Here is a 19,559-nt window from a genome sequence, read left to right as displayed (position 1 = left end):
GTGAGTATACTATGCAGAAATTTGTCAGGATGATATGAGCAACAGAAATTTTTATTATGTGATGTTATCTCAAGGACTGGCTGGGTGCCAAAGCCTAACATAACCTTCTGCTGCCAAGCAGACTGTTAAAAAGATAAACTGTTTGGGCTTCAAGAAGCTGTTGTAATCCCCTTTTAAATTCACTGAGTTACTTTCTGTACTGCTGATTGCTCTTCAGATGCTCTTCAGTATGTGCTAGCATTTCTTAAGTACAGGACAAGAACTTCGGATAACAACAGACATTGGCTCTGATACGAACTTTCTTTCTGTGAATGGGTCCAACTTAACAGTCCTCTAATGGAGCTTCTCCCCCTTCCCCTTGCAGACCTCTACAGCAGTCTGCAGCCTCTTGCTCCAGGGAGACCCTTCAAAATGGCATTCCCACAAATGTGAATGGAGGAGCAACTTAGGAGCCAAATAAATGTTTGAAATAGCTGCTACTCCAGGTTTGTTTAAGCAGCAAAACAAAATCAACTGGCATTTCTAGTAATTTTAGCAACATTTTACATAATTTAAAATAAGTCATGATAGTGCTATTGGCTAAAATTATCTGAATCTCCCAATGCACAATGTATCATGTTGAGTTTTTGTTTTTTAAGGGGATTTGATGTAATTTTTATAAGTTTGGGGCTCCCTTTCAGCTGCTCTGCTTGACAGAATAGTGCAATGAAGGGTCTCATCTTGTCTCTGACTCTGGATTCCTATGATCTTTTTCATCCATAGAGGACGCAGCAAATTTTCACAAGAGAGTTGGCAAATGGACAAAATGAACTGGCTAGCTAAATATAATTTAGAGTGTATGTGTGTTTGTACACACACATTCTTGGCGAGGTCTTTGGAATATCTGACACAAGTCAGTAGGTTAATCACCTCGAACACAGATTACATTTCTAACAAGCAGAGTTGGCAGTAAACAAACTTGTGTATAGCAAGTTGCGTACAACTGCGTTAAAAATGGGAAAGTACTGTGAAAATGGAAAAGAATCCAATTATGTACTTACCCATCAGACACTATACCCTCAGCTATTTCACATACCAGCACAAACAAAAGAATGAAAGTCAAAATCCAGCGTAAATTGTGACCAGGAAAATGAAGCCAAGTACTGTGGTGGATATGAACTTTGGAGCTTTGACTTCCCCATCCTAAATGTAAGAAAGCAAATAATCACAATTATCCTGAGAGTTTTGTGCAGAAAAAAGTGAATAAAAAAATGCATGGCCCTGTCCATTCTGAACTGGAAACAGAAGTATAGATCTTTTGCTTTTAAACATGAAAGGGAAACAAAGTTAGAAACAAAACATTTGATTAAAACATCATAACTGCATTAAGGGTCTAAAATAAGATACAGATGGGATCGAATATCCTTTATATTTAGACTCTTGTAATCTAGTTAAAAACTAAATCAAAGCAAGAACTCTGAATTTGCTCTATAGTTGGAACATCAATGTATATATATGAAACTGAATTGAGAAACTGAACGCTAGGTGCTAGTTCCACGTAAGTCAATAAGAAGGGGCTTTCCACACTATTAGTGTAAACACACCCCAGATTCATTCCAGCAATGATTAGCATGTTGGTGTTTAATGCAGTGGACTAGGACCTGGGAGACCCATGTTCAAATCACCATTATGTTATGAAATTCACTGCCTAACCCTAGGCCAGTTACTATCTCTCAGCCTAACCCACCTCACATGCTGGGTGTGATGATAAAATTGTGCGAGGAATATGTATGTCCCCTTAAACTCCTAAGAAGAATGGTGAGATATAACTAAATATCCCTCTCCCCCCCCCATCAAAAATGTCTCATTAACTTCAGTGAGACTTACTTTCTAGTCAGTAGGTTTGGGATTACAGCATTTGTGCAGTACAAAGGACTTTCTTGTGTTCAATATTATATAGAGTGCATTGTGTATTTTTTCATGGAAAGCCAGTCATACTGCCTAGTATATTAGTTTCACCTGCCTAGGTTATCAGTTTGTGCTTCTGTCTAGGCAGGAAGGGTATTGTCAGAATGGGAAGGAAGTGTGGGGGAACCTCACTGGTACACTACTTACAAATATAACACACCCACAGCAAAAAGTGGAAGGTAGCCTGGGGTTATACATCAAATAAGTTCATATGCTCAAAATGAGTAATCAATCTTTACATATTAAAAATTCTTTTAAAAACAAAGGTTTAGAAAATAGTGGTGAGAGGAAAGAGCTATAGCACTCTTTCTAGCAGGTGGATGTAATACTTGCAGAATCAGAGTCCTCACACCATCACTGAATGGAAAAAAATTCATATTGTCTGAAGTGCTTTGCATGGTCAGACAATATACTTCTTGAAGTAAAAGACTGATTATATGGAAACACTGGGAATTATCAACAAGCCAGTCCTTTAGCTTTAAGGTGAATAGACATTGCCAAAGGACATCAACAATGGTGCTGAATTTGTGCATTTCTCTTACACAGCTCTTTCAGTATTCCTCTTGAAAAAGAAGTCTAGAAAATTTATTTGTTTTTTAAAACAGCATTTGTGCCATTATGTGTTCATGACCTAGAACTCTGATTCTATTGATCTTTGGAAGAAGGCCGGTATAGAAATTGAATAAAGAAAGAAAATACAAATACATAAATGAATAAACAAATAATGGTTCACGGGCATGACTGGTAGCATGCCAGTTAAAGTTAGGCATTGCCACTACAAACTACTGCTGGACCAGTAAAAGAAGTGCACACCTAGTTTTAAACTAGGGAACCCATTTTTTTAAAAAAACAACCCCAAAAGCAGGTCCATTGCAGCAATGCTTTCTTCTTTCCTCTGTTTGACTAAACCCTAATATGTTTGCATCCTCTCCTCTCCATAACCATCCTTGACTTCATTCAGCCCTTTTTTCAAGGCACACACGATCCATGTTCTGACTTATTCAGGACGCCAGACAGTTGAGCTAGGTCTGCAAAAAGATGGGCTGCGCTTCACACCTGCCCCCAAATAAATGAGCGGGAGGAAGGCAGAGGGAGCCTGACATGCATTTCCTGCCGCCGCCAGTGCTTTTCCTAGGAAGATGTTCTCTAAAGCCTTTGCGTCCGAGCTAGGGAAGGATGCTGCCCCCGCTGCTGCTGGGGAAAGCAGGTCAGCATCGTTGCTTCCTTCGCCTGTCTGCTCGGATGGATGCCTGCGAATGCACAGGCTCGGGCGCCGCAGACCGGGAACGGGGGAGGGAAATGTACGCCCGGCGGCTCCGCTTCCCCAGGCGTCCCTTACTCACCTATGAAGAGGATGGGGAAGGTGATGAACAGGAGGAAAACGTGAGGCACCACGTTGAGCGCGTCCACGAAGCAGCCGTTGTTGAGCACCCCATTGTTCACCTGGTAGGCAGCCGAGTTGTTCTCGCTGCCACAGAAAGCCAAGGACATGGTGGTGGTGGTGGTGTCCGAGGGTCGCCGGGGAGCAGCGTCGAGGGGGAGGCGGACATGCACGACAACAGAACAGGCGCGAAGACGCGAGCCGGGCCCGGGGTCCTTTTCCCGCCTCTCTACCTGAACTATGCCGCGGCCGGCCCGGCCCCCTCAGCGCGGCGGCAACAAAGCGCGCGGGAGGAGCCGTGAGAAGACGGCCAGATGCGCCCCCTCAGCTCTGGAGCGCGCGCGCGCCGGGTGGAGCGAGGCGCCGGGGAATTCCCCTCTATCGGTTTAGCCGAGGTCGAGCGGCTGAGGAGAGATGGTGCCGCTGGGACAAAAGGCTGAGGCTGGAGGTGGTGACGGGAGCGGCGGGAATGCAAATGCCGAGCGCGCTCCGGCGACGGAGAAGGCGCTTCTTGTGGCTCCCCGGCAGCGACAGCAGCTGAGAGAAAAAGGAAGCCGCAGTTCGGTACTTAAAGGAGCCGCCTCCGCTCATCTGTCAGAGAGGCAAATAGTCGCGCTCTCCGCTTCTTTTCGGAGGGGGTGTCAAGCCTGAGGCCATCTGGTGCGCGGGAACACGGAAAACCCGCCGTCTTTCTGTTTGTAAACATTTCAGATTCTGCCCCCTCTCCACTGTCTAAGGATTCCCATCATTCCCTTGGCCAGAGGGCGCCTAAAAGCCACCCTTGCGCTAGAAAACTATAATGAAAACTAGCAGCTGAATTATTTATTTTTACCATTTATTAAAGTTGTATACCGCCCTGTACCCGCAGGCCTCAGGGCTGTTCACAGGATAAAAAATCACAATATAAAATCACGAAATACATAAAATAAAAACAACAACCCAACAATCCCCTCCCCCCATTTTAAAAGGGCATTGGACGTCAAAGGTCTGGTGAAAGAGGAATGTTTTTGCCTGGTGCCTAAAGGTGCCTAATGAAGGTGCCAGACAAATCCCCCTGGAGAGAGCATTGCACAAATGGGGGGGCACTGCAGAAAAGACCCGTTCTTATGATGCCATGCTCCAGACCTCTTGTGGAGAAGGCACACAAAGAAGGGCTTCAGAAGATGATCTCAGGGTAGGTTCATTTGGAAAGAGGCAGTCCTTGAGGTACTGAAGTCCTGAGCCAGCACTTTGAATTGGGCCCAGAGCACAGCTTTCCAAACTGTGTGTCGTGACATGTTATTGTGTCTGCTGCAGTGTGTAGGTGTGTCGCGCAAATGCTCCCCTGCTCTTCCCGGGGCTGAAAAGGGATTAGTTTAACCTCCGGTTTGCTAGTAAAACTGAATTATTGTGTTGTGAAAGGATGCATGCCTAAAAAGTGTATCACCAACATGAAAAATTTGGAAAGCTCTGGCCCAGAGTATTGGAGCTGAAGTATTATGACATACACAGGGCCGACCCAAGACATTTGGGTCCCTGAGGCCAATCACAAGATCGCTCTTTCCCTCCCAGCTAGGGAAGAAGGAGTGAGTGAAGATCTACATCAGGAGCAAGAGGGAAATAAAGATCTACATCCTGATCTGCTGTGCCTGTTAATGCTGCCACTTGAGGCAGCCGCCTCACCTTGCCTCATGGGTAGGCTGGCCCTGGAAACGAACAGGGCTCCCTCGTCCCTTGCTCTGCAAGCCTGCCCTCTGCTCTTTTGCTGTTATTGCTAAATGCCTGATCAGGCCATAATAAGATCACAACAATGCATTGTTTGGAAGAATCTTATCTGGCTTGCATCACTGAAATTTGGGGTGGATGAGCTGGGTCCACCTAGTTACTCAGTTCTGCGCCAGCCAGGGGCAGTGTGTCCTGTTTCACTCTGCCCTGCTGACAAAGCCGCTGCATGTGCCCAGTGGAGTAGCTGCTGCCTTGGCACAGAATTCTGAGAAATTCTGAGCAGGATTTACTTTTTCTTGGTGCGGAATCTTATTACCAAGGTGCAGAATTTAAAGGTTTTGGCATGAAGTAACCACAGTCCTTAAGTATGTCATGCTATTTATAGTCCTGGAGTATTTATGAGAATAGTCTTCTCTTCTTTCTGCAACTCTGTTCCTACAGTGTTAACAAGCTGCTGTGACAACTATCAAGACTGGAGTTTGTAGGAGCTAGCTGCCAAATAAGTTATACTTTCAATAATACGAAGAGATAAGAAACTTCACAGACTTTATTGGTTTTGCTCTTTTAAGAACCTTTCGAAGAGCATGAAATATGAGGATCTGATTCTGTTCTATTAAAGTCAAATAAAGCTATCAACAACTTTAGAGGGTTCAGATCAAATGCTGTGGGTGCTGCAAATTCATCTGGTCGCATATCTTGTAAAAATTCAGCACAAAGGTCAGCTCCTTATAAGCAATTTCATTCCCTTCACATCACTCATACCATACCTAGTACAGTCAGTAACCTAATTCAGTTGTGGATAGAAGGCAGAACAGGAAGAACTCATAGATCTCTGAGTGGTGGTTTGAAGCAAATTGGCAAAGATTCCTGACTCCCAATTGTTTAGCAATGGTTGCAACAAAGTAACTCTCTCTACCCCCATATTATAGTGTTGAAATGAAGAAAGGGTTTTTGGAGGGGGCAGGATAACAAGGAGAAGATTTAAAAAAAATGTGGAAGGATTGTGAGCTCCATTCAGTTCTGGTTCTTGTAAAAACAGGTTCCTGGTGTCATAATTGTTTAATTCTGTGGTCTAATTGTTTAATTCTGTGGTCTAATTTCAACTAAAGAGTTGCACTAGTGAAAACCAGCACAACAATCTTGGTAGAGCGATGGGGCTTCTTGCCCCCACTGCATCTTCTGCATGTCCCATGCCCCACAGATCAGCTCTGGGGGTTGTGAAAACCTTCATAATAGCACAAAGCAGGAGGGGAGGTCATTCCATCTGGCAAGCACAAATGTTTGTATTGACCAAATGATCATATTAACACAACACTGTACATAAATGTCTTTTGCACTGGATTCCATATTATGGTCTCAGGATTCTGGTAAAAAACAGAGTCTATTCCACAAGCTTGGTGTCTGCCAAGCTCTGACTTACCCTCCCTTACTCCCCTACTTGAGTCATAATTTTGCTGTCTAGCAGTGGCTGGGGCAACCCAGTCAGATGAGCAGGGTACTATTATTATTATTATTATTATTATTATTATTATTATTATTATTTCTATTTCTTTAGAGAATAACAGGGATCACTGATTAGCTAAAGACTGACGTCTCTATTCTAAATTCCCATGAGTAGGATTTGCTCAGGGGATACTCTTGCTAGTGGGGAGGGGGAAGTGATTTCTAGTAATCCTTTCTGCCCCCTGCAGGCTCCTATGCCACAATCTTCTCCAGAAGATTGAAAGAACCTTCCAGCATTAGCAAAAATTGCCCCTCTCTTTTCAACAACAGAAGCTTCTCCTGGATCAGGGTCCCTTCAGTGAATGGATGGATAGCCCAGGATCCAGGTCAGAAAGAGACGTTCATTTTGGCAAAGAATGGGAACAATTAATGCATAGAATTTTCTTGCTTTAGGTAAGGGCAATTGTGCTCCAACCTTTTGAACCCAGTAAGCTCTAGCTGGTGATAGTACATTTTTCTTCTCAGGCAACAGAATTGGGATGCTGATAACATCGCATCACATCACAGTCATTTTTAAGGGGGATCTGGCTTCCAGGAAAACTCCACAGAAAACAAATGAAGCACAGAATTGTTGTAAGAATACTGTACATCTTCATGAAACTGTGGTATCAAGTAGGTCCATGATGCAGAGAACTTGGATATGTGTTAACATAGTATAGCAACAAGAGATTAAATATGTGCAGTTTTCAAATAAGATGGTGCTTTCCAAGCAATGTTAATGAACAGCTATGTGATTGACAGCCCACACCTCTAGGACTAGGGCAAATGTACTAATTTTGAATGCCACATGTAAAAATATGTATCACTTGAATATTTATCCACAGAAAGTAGCCATTTGTTCACTTTTAACAAGAATATGCCTAGTACACACTTATTTTGGAGTAGCTTTTGTATTTCTTTCAAACACTATAGTAGTGATAAAAGATTACTGCCTATGACAAATAAATGATAATCCAAAATAACAGGTCTTCACTTGATGTCATTTTGACATCAAGTGAAGACCACAGTATTGCTGCTTAGTATTGCCTTTCATACAACAGCTCCCAAAAAATCACTGTAATAGGAGTGCCTTTTGTGGCTGATGAAAATGTTCATAAATTTCATTCTCACTCAGTTCACTCCTATTTACTGGTAAATGCATTTTCCTATGTTTTAATGTAATTGAAATTGAATTCTATTGTAAGATGCATCGAGTGCTTTTTAAAAATGACATTTAAGTGGTGTAAATAAGAAATGGGAGCACACATGAAACACTTCTCATTTGTTCATTATGATTCAGATGGTGACATCCAAGGTTGCTTGTTTAGCTGTGCCTGAAACAAAAAAGCCCATCTGCGTAATGTTCTTAATCAGTTCCAGAGCTTGGGTTTAACTCCAAGGATAGAACGGAGCTGTTTTGTTTATAAAATTAACAAGGCACCACACTTATTAAAGAGTTGGATTTCTGATAACAATGTGATGACACGAGGGTTAGTGGAAATTTACTGCAGAACCATGTTTAGAAGCATATATATGAAAAGAGACCATATCTATTGCTGAACAAGTTTTGCTTTCATACTGTCTCTGTTCTGCTTCTCATCTACGCTGTCATTATTAGGAGGTGTGAACAAACTCAATCACACTGTGTCCAGATGGAAAGCAACACATGGAATGATTACTCTCTGACATGTGAGCCAGAAGCATTCCTAGTAGAACTAAGCATTTTGTTGTTGCTTAGAACATTTGTATCTCTGCTTCTGAGCCAGGTTATGGAAGGGAGAAGTACAGAACTCATGTAAGTCTTGTACAGTCCCCTAAATATGTATGGCTGCCAATATTAATCCCTGTTGCTTTCAGATCCAAACAAATATGAGACAGAATACCACTTATTTCCTCAAATGCAGTTCTGTGATCCAATTCCATAAGATTGTGCACTGGTAGTGACTAACTTTATAAACATATGGAAGTTTTACTCTCACTTGGTCCCTAAACAAAAACATGTGTTCCCTAAACTTTAAAGCTGGTGTCTCTTTGCTTTGGTCTCTGAAGAGCTGGTGTTTAGCCTGAAGTGACTTTTGCCTGCTGCAAGTCTTCAGAGGATAATCTGAAAGGTATAATTTGTTCCATTATCACCCTCTAAGGGAAGGGAAAATAGCAAATAGTTGGACCTTTTGGAAAGATGGGTCCTAGAGATCCTCTGTGCCTTTTCTGCTCTTTCAAAAGTTATGTTAGCCAGCACATACATCTGTGTAAAATTGGTGGCATAATTATCTTAAAAGTCATTGCACTGAAATGAAGTTTTCTTAAGCAATGAGTGTCTGCTAATCTCACATTCCAGTTAAACAGTTCATTCTCTGTTTGGCCCTAGTTGATCATGTGCTTTATTCCTGGGGAAATGTCTCTGTACTAATTGACAGTTGAAGAATCCTACTTATTTTAAATATGAAAATCTTTGTATTGTGATGGGTTGTGTTTTTTTAACAAGTTGTTCTGTATAGTTCCTTTACTCAAACTTTTCAACTTGTGGTAGTAGAACATACTATTTTTGCTATTTTAAAAAAGTGAGGGAATCAAACAGAAAGTTCTAAAAAGGACCTTCAAAATGGTGGCAGGATGTCTTTTTTAAAAAACTAAACTTTTGTTTTCTTCTTTTCTTATTAAATGTCATGTCAATATAATTGCCAGATTGTTCGTTGTACAGTATGTTTACATGGGAAAAAGCTCTTCTTTCCCATTTAAATTTCCTGTTAAGCCGTAAGTAAACAAGAACCTATTAAAGTTAGGGGAGGATGAAGAGGTCAGTGATCCCCAGAATGGGAAACAGTAGAGGAAAAGAGGAAAGAATAGAAGTGGGGAAAAGAAGATTGAAGCCAAGCAAATGTTAACATCTTTCTTTTCAGGACATGTTTGCACACTTTGTGGAGAAGATGACTGTGAGCATTTTAGGAAGATGCCCTATGGCTTCTCATTGTATTTTGGGGATAAATGCAGCACTTGGAAGCCAGAAGTCCCCTTTTGCTACTGGAAAACCTCTTCTACTCACAGGCTAATGGAAGACTGCTGCGTAACCCCTCCAAAGCCAGATAAGTTCTTTCATAAGATATTATTTCCCACTAGAATTTATACATTGCAGCCTGTATCTTCCTTAATCGCCATTACTTCTCATACTGTAATGCTGCACTGTGGGAATAATTGAATTTCACAGCACATGAATGGTTTGATACATTAAATATTTACCAATGATGGGACTAAGATTGATCTGGAAAAGCTCTCTTTCACTTTTGGCTCCCCTTAAAACTGGATACTCTTAACAAAGGACAAATGGCAAGTAAGCGAGAGACGTTTTCTCCAGACAAAAATGGTCCTCTCATCTTGTATTTGCTGTCATAGGGAACTTGCTTTTGATGCTAAAAGGACCCCACAATCTAGGAGTTAAAAGGACAACATGTATTTTAGTGAATCAGACAATTGGTACTTCTAGACTAGATCATCTCTAACACAGGCCTGTCCACATGTAGGGGCTCTGGCAGACATCTTTCCTAGCCATGCCCCAACAGAACTTATTGTGAATTTTAATTATGTATTGATTTTATACTTGTAAACCACTTAGAAGCCATCTTGCCATATACATGACAGATAGATAAGTAAGTAAAAAATGTTATCTGAGATCCTTCCTAGTAGGGATGCTTGGAACCAGGGATGCCAACCTGAATAAAATATTGTGGGGACCCAGGTAAGCCCCGCCCCACATAATCACATGAAGCAGTGCATACACCCCATTCGAATGGAAATGCCCATCAACTTTGTGGGGGCCTGCCCCCTCAAATATTTTATTGTGGGGGCCGAAGCTCCCAAGGCCCCTAGGAGTTGGATCCTATGCTTGGAACTGAAACTGGGGTTTCTACATTCAGGGCATATGCTACATTACCAAGTTATGGATCCCTATCTCCCAACACACCTGGAGTGGGAGTAAATGCTTGTACAGTACCTCCTCAAAGTGTGTTTTTATTATTTTGAAACAAACCAAGAATTTGGCAGATTTACCAACAACAACCACAAGTTATCAGAATCCTGTTAAAAGACACAGTAACTCAGTGTCTGGGAATTACCATTTTATTTTCAAAATACACTATTGCATTAAAAGGCAGTTTAGAAATTATGCTGTATATTTGGATATCTTGGCACACTGGAACAACAGCAGATGTGAAACATAAAAACAAAAATCATTTTTTGAATATAGAGTAATTAAGAAAATGTAAATGCTGTATCTGTAAAGATTCAAAATAGCAATTCAGAAACGCATTAAGCATTGAGTTATTTATATCATCAGTATCCTCGCTGAATTTCCCCCTATCTTCTGTGCTTTAAGTATTAGTATGTTAGAAAATTACTCATGTATAGGATTGTGCTATATCTTCCTTTGAGAAAGGATCGAACTCTCCTAAACAATTTCACCTGTAGTGTACTTAGGACAGTTTCAGAATTGGCCCCTGGCTCTTTTTATCATCTCCAATGAATTATTCAGCTGTTGGCAGTTATAAGCAACCACAAACCATGGCTTATGAGAGGAAATAAAATGACATGCTGCTCTGAGAGTTCAAACACAAGGCCGTGAATGATTTGCAGAATCTCATGTTCATCTTATTCACACTTCTTGACTGATAGAAGTCTGATTTGACAAAAGTAACTTGATACCTATACTTTGGTAGATTTCTTCAGAATGCTTATGTTTTGTTTCTCCCATCTTAAAAAAATGTCCTGTAATAGGGGAGGAAAAAATGGTTAATGCCAATCTCTGTCAAGGTGGGAAACAACCTGAGTAAGCAGAACCGAATCATACAATAAAATGAGATAAAATTAGCGTTTATAGTGCTTAACCCTTCAGAGCATGATCACAAAAGACTCATGCACATCAACATGACAAATGAAGAAGCCTAAAACACTTACTGATGGCAAGCATAGCTTCTATTTTTCCAGGAGGCTTAGGAAAGGTTAGGAAACGGGTGTGTGTGTGTGTGTGTGTGTGTGTGTGCGATGGTGGACAGGAATGTGGAACGAGTCACACTTTTTCTTTTTGTGCTTCCCTGTGAAGAGATGCATGTACTGTTTCTGCATCTGCAGCTCATACATCAGGTTGTAGTGGAGTTGTCAGTGGAGTGTTGTAGTGTGAGGTCCCCACAGAACATTGCCCCAGAAGCTCAAAAAGAGGAAGCATGACTCCCTTGCAATTTCTCTCCATGACTTGTAAAGGGTAAAAATCTCCTTCATTTATAAGCAACTTTAGGATTGGAATCTAGAAGCTTTACCTAGACCAGGTATGGGAAAACTGGGTCCTCCAGATATTGCTACTCCAACTCTCATCAGCCCCAAACACCATGGCCAACAGTGAGAGATTATGGGAGTTGGAGTTCAACAATATCTGGAGAGCCACAGCTTTCCTATATGCCTTTTTAGAAACACAGTGCAATCCTATGTGCACATTCACTTGGATGCAAGCTCAATTGAATTTTAATGACATCAGAAGATTCTAAGTTACTCTGTAATAAAAAAAGCAAAGTGTCTGCACCAAGAATGAACAAAAACATGTGTTCCTTTGGCAAGCCTGATTATAAGTTTAAATATTCAATTTGATGTTAATAGGATTTAAAGAACAAGTAGTTGTGTACTGCACACATCCCTGTAAATTCTGAAAACAGAAGTGTTATTCTTTAAGATTTTGCTAATTGTACAAGCAGTGGAAGTTGATGTTTTTGTCTGACAGAGTTGGTTGGATCCAATCTTGTAAAGTTCTGACTGCATTTTTTTGAGGGAGCTATTAGTTGCTTAGCTAATACAGAGTGAAAAAGAACTGAAGAAAAATGATTTTTTTTTTTTAGTCTCTACCAATTTTTCGTCAAACACATCACATTGGAAGCAGTTAGAGAAAAGGGCATTATATACTACCAAATAATACTACATGATACATGAATATTCTTGCTACAGGGTCCACAGTTTTAGCACTAATTGAAGAAAATGAGAAATACCAATTCCAAAGAACATTCTGCAAAGCTTTTAAGCGGCATGCAAAGTATAGGCAGGCGCATGCATTGCAATGTACACATTTGCACAAAAACATAATATGTGCACCCAGCTTTGCTATTCACCATGAGGGAACACTGCAGTGGTTACAGCTGCAGAAGAAACCCTTGTCTGTACACTGCAGCACTGCCTTCAAAAACCTTTCTGTTTATGTTGGGGATGACAGATGACGAAGGAATAGGGCTAAATATATAGGATATGAAAACACACAATAAGTATGGAAGTTACTCCTCTGCTTGCTTGCACTCCTCTATGTCTCTACTAATAACTACTAACACCAGCTATTTTGAAACTACCCAAGCTTTACAGCTTGTCTTGTAGGCTGTATTTTTTGGTTTGTGAATACTATGGACAGGGCTTGGTCAGTGGCGGTACCACAGTTGTGGAATGCCCTTTCTACTGAAATCCAACAAATTCCTTTCCTTCTAAGTTTGAGCATGTGGTTAACACTTTTTTTATTATTTAGAAAGCCTTTTTATTGCTTAACTTCCGGCTGTTTGAATAGTCTCTGCTGCTGCTGCTGCTGCTGCTGTTATTCCTCTACTTCTGTTGTTTTATTGATTCCCCCATTTGTGGAGATGGTTTCTCATTAAGCTAGAGATATGTATTGGAGGCAGAAACAAATTTCCATATGCATTGGAATTAGGCTGATAATTTCAGGCTGCCATTAGAGCAGTTAAGTATTATAAAATATCCAGGTTTCATTAAGAATGTTTAATAATACATGGTAGATGATTTGTTGAATGATGAAAAAAATTAGGATGATTTCATGGATTTTAGGCCATTTAAAGCCTTAACCTCTTGCCATTCCCTTAGTAGCCCTGATAAGCAATCAAGCTCTCTGCGTACAGCAACTCACTGCTAGGTCCTGCTAAATATTTGGTCACAATTGTGTTCTATAAAGTCCCAAGGATCCTCAGAGCCCCAGCTTGTGTTTTCCTGTCAGAAACTGCCTAATGGGATCTTCACCACTTAGGCTTAGGTCTCCTTCTCATTACTCGACCTATAAAATAGCTTATTTTCTGAAGTGAAGCACTTGCTACCTAAGATACTTGGTGGAATAATGACCCCTATCCCCCACCCTTGCACATCTCTTCTGCCACCCCTGGTGAAAATCAATCAATATCCACCCAGGACTCGGCTACATTGGCAAATAAAATACGCTTTATATGTGTTGTTTATGCATTCTAACACTGTGACACCAGATGGTGCTGTGGAGCTCCATTTTTGCTAACCCAATTTCTCATACAAAGTTTGCAACGAATTTAACTGAAACACTTCTTGATGTGTCTAGAATCCAGCCCCATTCTCCCTTCCTCTCCCCCTCCCCTCCCACTTTCTCCATTGCTGCTCCGTCCTGCCTTTTATGCAGATGCTGGGAGCGGGAGGTGGGTCTTTCAGTGTTGCTGCTGTCTTGTTGCATCACTTCCAGCATAATTGTTCCTTCATCTGGTCAGGCCAGGAAAGAGAAGGTAAGCAGCAATGAAGGCAGCAACAGCTTCCACGTCCTCCTGACAATTCTTTATCCTAGGCCTATTTTTAAAAGATTTCCCTAGGTTCTAAATTGCTTAGCATTTAATTTGTTTTTGTTGACATCCCTTCATTCCGTTGACGTTCTTCTTAAAATGTGGTCACTAACGTTTGATCCTACATCTAAGGACTCTAGCTGAAGAGAGACGTCTAGTTTATTTCTGTGAACTAATATATGACTATAGAAGTGAAACCTTACATTTCATCATCATATTCCTTCGGAGGAGACACAGCAATGACTAAATCAATCCAATCCTGCAAGAGAAAGGTTGCATAAATATTAAATCTAAATCACCAGTGGCTAATCAGGATAAAGTCAAATGCAGTTAATACTCTTTCACTATGTGCATTTTTCAATATGGCAGGCAGCACACCTAAGCTTCATGCCTGTTAACATAAAGGAAGCAAGTAACATAGAGCCACAAGCGAGATCTAATATTCAGGCTTCTAACCCACCCAATATCAATGGAAAATCTTGCCAGATGAACATAAACTTTATGTGCCTATCCATTTTTTAAAATTGCTCTCAGAAACCTATCTAATGTCAGTATTGACCTAATGTCAGTATTTATGTATGGCTATTATTCTATGTTTATTGTACTAGGTCTGACCAAATGTTTGTGCAGTTCCAACAGTAGGATTTTCCTCTAAGAAAATATTAGGAAGATTGCTGCTCTAATATATATATATATATATATATATATATATATATATATATATTCACATACATATATTATATATGCATATGTATGTGATATATACACATCATGATCAAGCTGTACTTTAAACCAATGTCCATCTGGTCTGTGTATATTATGTAAGAATCTGATTACTTGGCATGCAATTCTTCAGACAACATTTTAAAGTGAAATGATATTACTCTTTGTCCAATATTTTCTTACTGTTTGTTTTTGCACACTGGATGGTGTAGAAACAGCTGGTCAAAAGACCACTGGATGCAGAATAAGTGCTGCTCTGCCAGCAGAGAGGGGGGCTTAATTGGTGGGCAGCGCTTATGCCACCATGGCCCCCTGTACACCTGTGGAAAGCTCCATGGCCAAAGATAACCAATACAACTACTACTACTACTACTACTACTACTACTACTATTACTATTACTACTACTGCCACTGCTAATTTATTATTTATATGCCTTCCAACTGACTACGTTGCCCCAGCCACTCTGGGTGCCTTCCAACAAATTAAAACACATTAAGTGTTCCTAAGTACCAACAGCCACCCATTGGTGGTGTTCTGCTAGCAACACGCATGTGTGGAAATGGGGCATTCAGGGTGTGTGTGTGTGTGTGTGTGTGTGTGTGTCAGGATGGTTGAAGACCCACAAGACACAACTCCTTCCCTAACTCTGAATGTGCTAATAGCATCCATGTTCAGTAATGAAGTTGTGTATTACTATGTATTGTATAACACAATTGTTTAATTTTATAATATATTTTCCAGTGTGGGATTCCTAGACCCTCTTCACTTCTACTTCATCACAGGGCACATATGTTGTTTTTAACTTTATGTTTACCAATACTTTTGAAAATTATCTACTGCTTTTCATAAGGAGAGCAGGAAACATGAATATCTGATATGTAAAATGTAGATTAGGAAATGCAGACTAACTTACCCCACCCATATTCCAGGCTTTTGCAAGAGTCGCCTGAGCTTCATCCAGTTTAACATCCAACAATATCTTGCCATTCACAGCCATGATTTCATCCCCTTTCACAATGCCTCCTGAAAAAGAAAATACAAAGCAAAGGAACAAGAACATTTCTGGCTTAATTACAGAAGCGTTTACTACTCAGCAATGTGGAAGATCAAACTAGAGTATTTAATGAAGGCAGCAATTCTGGGTAGGGGGAACTATGCCACACCATACCAAAATAATGTTACAGGATTGGGGGGCTGATGCCTGTGGATCCCAACCAAGTCTGTGATTAAGTATCTATAAGATTCTAGTGTATACTAGAAGGAACTGCTAAACTGTTTAAACCAGTTTGCTAAGTTAATGGCCCTAGATTGGCCTGTAAGCATCCTATCTGCATGGCTAAAGAGTTGGCCATGTTGCCATGTAAGCAAGTAGCTAGTGATACCTTTCCAGGAGTAGTAAGGATCCCCTCCCATTACCTGGCTGGATGCCATGTCATCTTGGGGGTAGGAGAACAATAGGCTAGGGAGCTTTAAGCTGAAAACTTTAAAAGAGCCACAGAGGCTTGATTTGCTCTGTGTGCTGAATCCAAAGCAGCGGTGCCGAGTTGCGCCCAACATTGGGGTGTGTGTGTGAGCATTGCGTGTGCATGATGTCACACGAACAATGCCCCCTCATCCAGCCAGGCCAACACAGCCCACCATCCTCTACCCACCCACTGCCAGCTGTCTTACTCTGTGTAAGGGATATGCGGGGCAAAGATGCTTTGTCCTGCACGTTCCCAGCAGAGACCACCAATGCTCCTTTGGCCAAATCCGCACAGGGGTGACTTGGGGAGGGTGTCATGAGCAGTGTGCTCCCCACCCAAAATGCACCCAGGGCAATCGCCCCGGTTTCAGCCCCCATGCTACACTCCTGATGAGAAGGGATATAATTTTTCCAATCCCCCCCTCCCCGTTAAAGCCCTACAAATCATTTTCAGGAAGTTGGCAAACCCTCTGGAACAGCATGGGTGGTGGCATGGGGAGAAGGTTGCAGAAGGAGAGGGAAATTTGTAAAAATAGCTTCCCTCCCCACTGTAAAAAGAGAAAGCCTCAGTTCCTTCAGCAGAAGAATGCTACTGAATACAAACCACAATTATTAACAAAGTAAATAATAGATATCTGCCTCAAGAATTCCAGTGCTTAAAAATGAGCTTTGTAGGGTTTGAAAGATTGCAAAAAATGTCAATGTAACTGTTTAATCAAATGAGTGACATGATTTCATCTTTTCTATTGTTCTTGATCAAAGCTACCTACCATGCTTGTCTGCAGCACCACCTTCATAAATAGCAGAAACCACTATTTTTCCAATTGGTGAATTGATGCCTCCTTCTACTGCAAGATCTAATGATCCTTCCTGTTAAGAAAAACGTAATTCGGAAAAGATGAAAGAAAATCACCTTTGTGAAAAGGAACATATTGTCCAGCCTTTAAGAATTTTCAGAAGTAAAGCCAGTATCTACTTAAATAAATAAACAGATCAATAACACTGATGGAAGTGGTTTTTGGGCATGGGCCAAATTCTTCAATAACATCTGGTGTTGGGAGAAGAGATTTTAGGTCATTCAGTGTGAGAGAGTGACTGTTGAACTTCATCACCAGCAAGTTTCATTTTAAAATGAGTACTGGTGCCACATTGCATATCCCAACAACTGCCTCCTAAAGCTTAACCAGTTATCCTTCTTCAATCACAAACATTACCTTCTTTATGCGCAGAAGTCGCACATCTTTCCCCATAATCTGATCAGGTGAAAACTAGCAGAAAATCAAGAAACATGAGTTAGTCATCAAAATTAAAAGGTGCCTGCTTCTTGAGAGAAAAGCAATGACAAACCTAGACAGCATCTTAAAAAGCAGAGACATCACCTTGCTGACAAGGGTCTGTATAGTTAAAGCTATGGTTTTCCTAGTAGTGATGTATGGAAGTGAGAGCTGGACCATAAAGAAGGCTGATCTGGTGCTGGAGGAGACTCTTGAGAGTCCCAAGGACTGCAAGAAGATCAAACCTATCCATTCTGAAGGAAATCAGCCCTGAGTGCTCACTGGAAGGACAGATCCTGAAGCTGAGGCTCCAATACTTTGGCCACCTCATGAGAAGAGAAGACTCCCTGGAAAAGACCCTGATGTTGGGAAGGATTGAGGGCACAGGGAGAAGGGGACGACAGAGGACGAGATGGTTGGACAGTGTTCTCGAAGCTACGAACATGAGTTTGACCAAACTGCAGGAGGCAGTGGAAGACAGGAGTGCCTGGCATGTTCTGGTCCATGGGGTCACGAAGAGTCGGACACGACTAAATGACTAAACAACAACAACAACTTTTTCAAATGCGAAAGACAAATTACATAATGCGAAGCATGCATCTTAAAACAGAATGTAGGCACTTCTAGATATAATCTATGCAGAACATGCCCTTTGCAGGTCTCTGAATTAGTTTCTGCCTTAGTTCAGAAAGCTAAAAATGCCACCTGTGTCAAAAGGCAGCGCAAAGCATAAGAGATAACAAATGGCCTATACTTGTAAATGTCTTCTTACCATTGTGTAGGGATCAAAGTTTTCCACGTACTTCTGGAAGCCCTGCAAATAAAACTGGTAATCAAATACATGCATAGCAAACAGTAAATGGGCAAGTGGGTGCTCCTAGATGAGCAAAGCCAGAAAAGAAATGAGATGATGACATATTAGACAGTTTGTTCACATTCCTCCTGACAGTCAGAAGACATACAGAGATTCCAACTGTTTAGGATGTAATAGTCAACTAAAATTGTTGTAGAGAAGTTTCCTTAGACTTAGCTATTGACAAGTTACTTTTGTCTATGGATAGTGAAGGCTACATGCAGATGATGTATTTTGCTGAACTCCACTAGCATAATTAAGGGAGAGTTGCAGGCTCTCGGTAGAGGTTCAGCAATATAAGGAAGGAGTAAAGCTAAGATGGAACTGGCAAGTTGGCTGCTACAAAGCAGAAAAACAAAATAAAGAAGAAAACATTTCTTAAAAGTTTTTATTTAATTGAACATGCATCCACATCCATCTCTTCAGTGCATGCATAACTTTTTAACTGCCTGTCTAAAGCAAATCCAGCTCATTTTACTGCACATCAAGACTGCTCATCTTAAACAACAGGGGTGGTGGTGAGACTGTATGGCTTTGGTCATCTTCTGGTCTAACCCTGACTAGAATCCATGTGCCCGTTTCACACACATCTAACACTGATCCACAATGGACATGCTTACATGTATTAAAATCAAGCACATATACCAATGATTAACTCATCCTAGTGGGATGATAAGCATGATAAATAGGATGGTAAACACATTGGGATAGTCCTGTTTTATTAATTTCAGTGTAGTTTTAGGCATGTCAAACTTTCTCATTGTTGATCCCTCTCCCTTTATTAACTCATTTGGGCCAGTTTTTAGATTTCTGGTTTTAGGTTTCACAGATTCTAGATTTGTTGTTTGGGGAATAGCTGTGTTCACAAAGCACTTTATTTGCAAATAGTACAACTCTGACACAATATGGTTTATAATAATGAATTCTGTAAAGAAGATAAAAATGAAAGTGACCTGGGCAGTCTTTATATATTAGAAAGAAATATTCTGAACAAATGTCTTAGAACTGGGAGTTGTAATTTGAGTGGAACCACTGATTCATGGTGCGATTTAAAGCAAATCACTTCATCTTCCTTAACCTCAGTGTCAGTTTCATAACAAACAGATGTTGTCCCTGAAGAATACT

General features: G+C 40.9%; 2 protein-coding genes across 15 annotated transcripts in view; both read right to left on the bottom strand.

The window, feature by feature from the left end:
- The window catches only part of ABCC8 (ATP binding cassette subfamily C member 8), a 57,814-nt gene extending 53,747 nt beyond the window's left edge, over positions 1 to 4,067 (bottom strand). For 2 of the 10 annotated variants that reach the window (XM_083589170.1, XM_083589173.1), the window contains exons 1-2: positions 3,291 to 4,043; positions 1,041 to 1,182 (exon numbers count right to left, since the gene is read on the bottom strand). In XM_083589170.1, the coding sequence (XP_083445296.1) occupies positions 1,041 to 1,182; positions 3,291 to 3,438 (290 nt within the window). In that variant the 5' untranslated portion in view covers positions 3,439 to 4,043. Of the gene's footprint in view, positions 1 to 1,040; positions 1,183 to 3,290 lie in introns of all 10 variants that reach the window. The other 8 variants (XM_083589174.1, XM_083589172.1, XM_083589175.1 and 5 more) reach the window with 8 other exon arrangements.
- Positions 4,068 to 10,613: 6,546 nt separating this feature from the next.
- The window catches only part of USH1C (USH1 protein network component harmonin), a 108,023-nt gene continuing 99,077 nt past the window's right edge, over positions 10,614 to 19,559 (bottom strand). For 4 of the 5 annotated variants that reach the window (XR_014542384.1, XM_083590060.1, XM_083590058.1 and 1 more), the window contains 6 exons: positions 18,354 to 18,395; positions 17,522 to 17,575; positions 17,078 to 17,177; positions 15,756 to 15,865; positions 14,322 to 14,377; positions 10,614 to 11,272 (listed from right to left, as the gene is read on the bottom strand). Coding sequence is in view for 3 of the 5 variants with exons in the window: in XM_083590060.1 (XP_083446186.1) it covers positions 11,260 to 11,272; positions 14,322 to 14,377; positions 15,756 to 15,865; positions 17,078 to 17,177; positions 17,522 to 17,575; positions 18,354 to 18,395 (375 nt within the window). In the remaining 2 variants the exon portion in view is untranslated. Of the gene's footprint in view, positions 11,273 to 14,321; positions 14,378 to 15,755; positions 15,866 to 17,077; positions 17,178 to 17,521; positions 17,576 to 18,353; positions 18,396 to 19,559 lie in introns of those variants that run through there. The other variant, XR_014542383.1, reaches the window with a different exon arrangement.

Source organism: Podarcis filfolensis (genome assembly GCF_964270895.1).
Source record: "Podarcis filfolensis genome assembly, chromosome: 1".
Taxonomy (NCBI): domain Eukaryota; kingdom Metazoa; phylum Chordata; class Lepidosauria; order Squamata; family Lacertidae; genus Podarcis; species Podarcis filfolensis.
The sequence above is the reverse complement of the archived record's forward strand: the minus strand, read 5'-3'. Positions and strand labels throughout refer to the sequence as shown.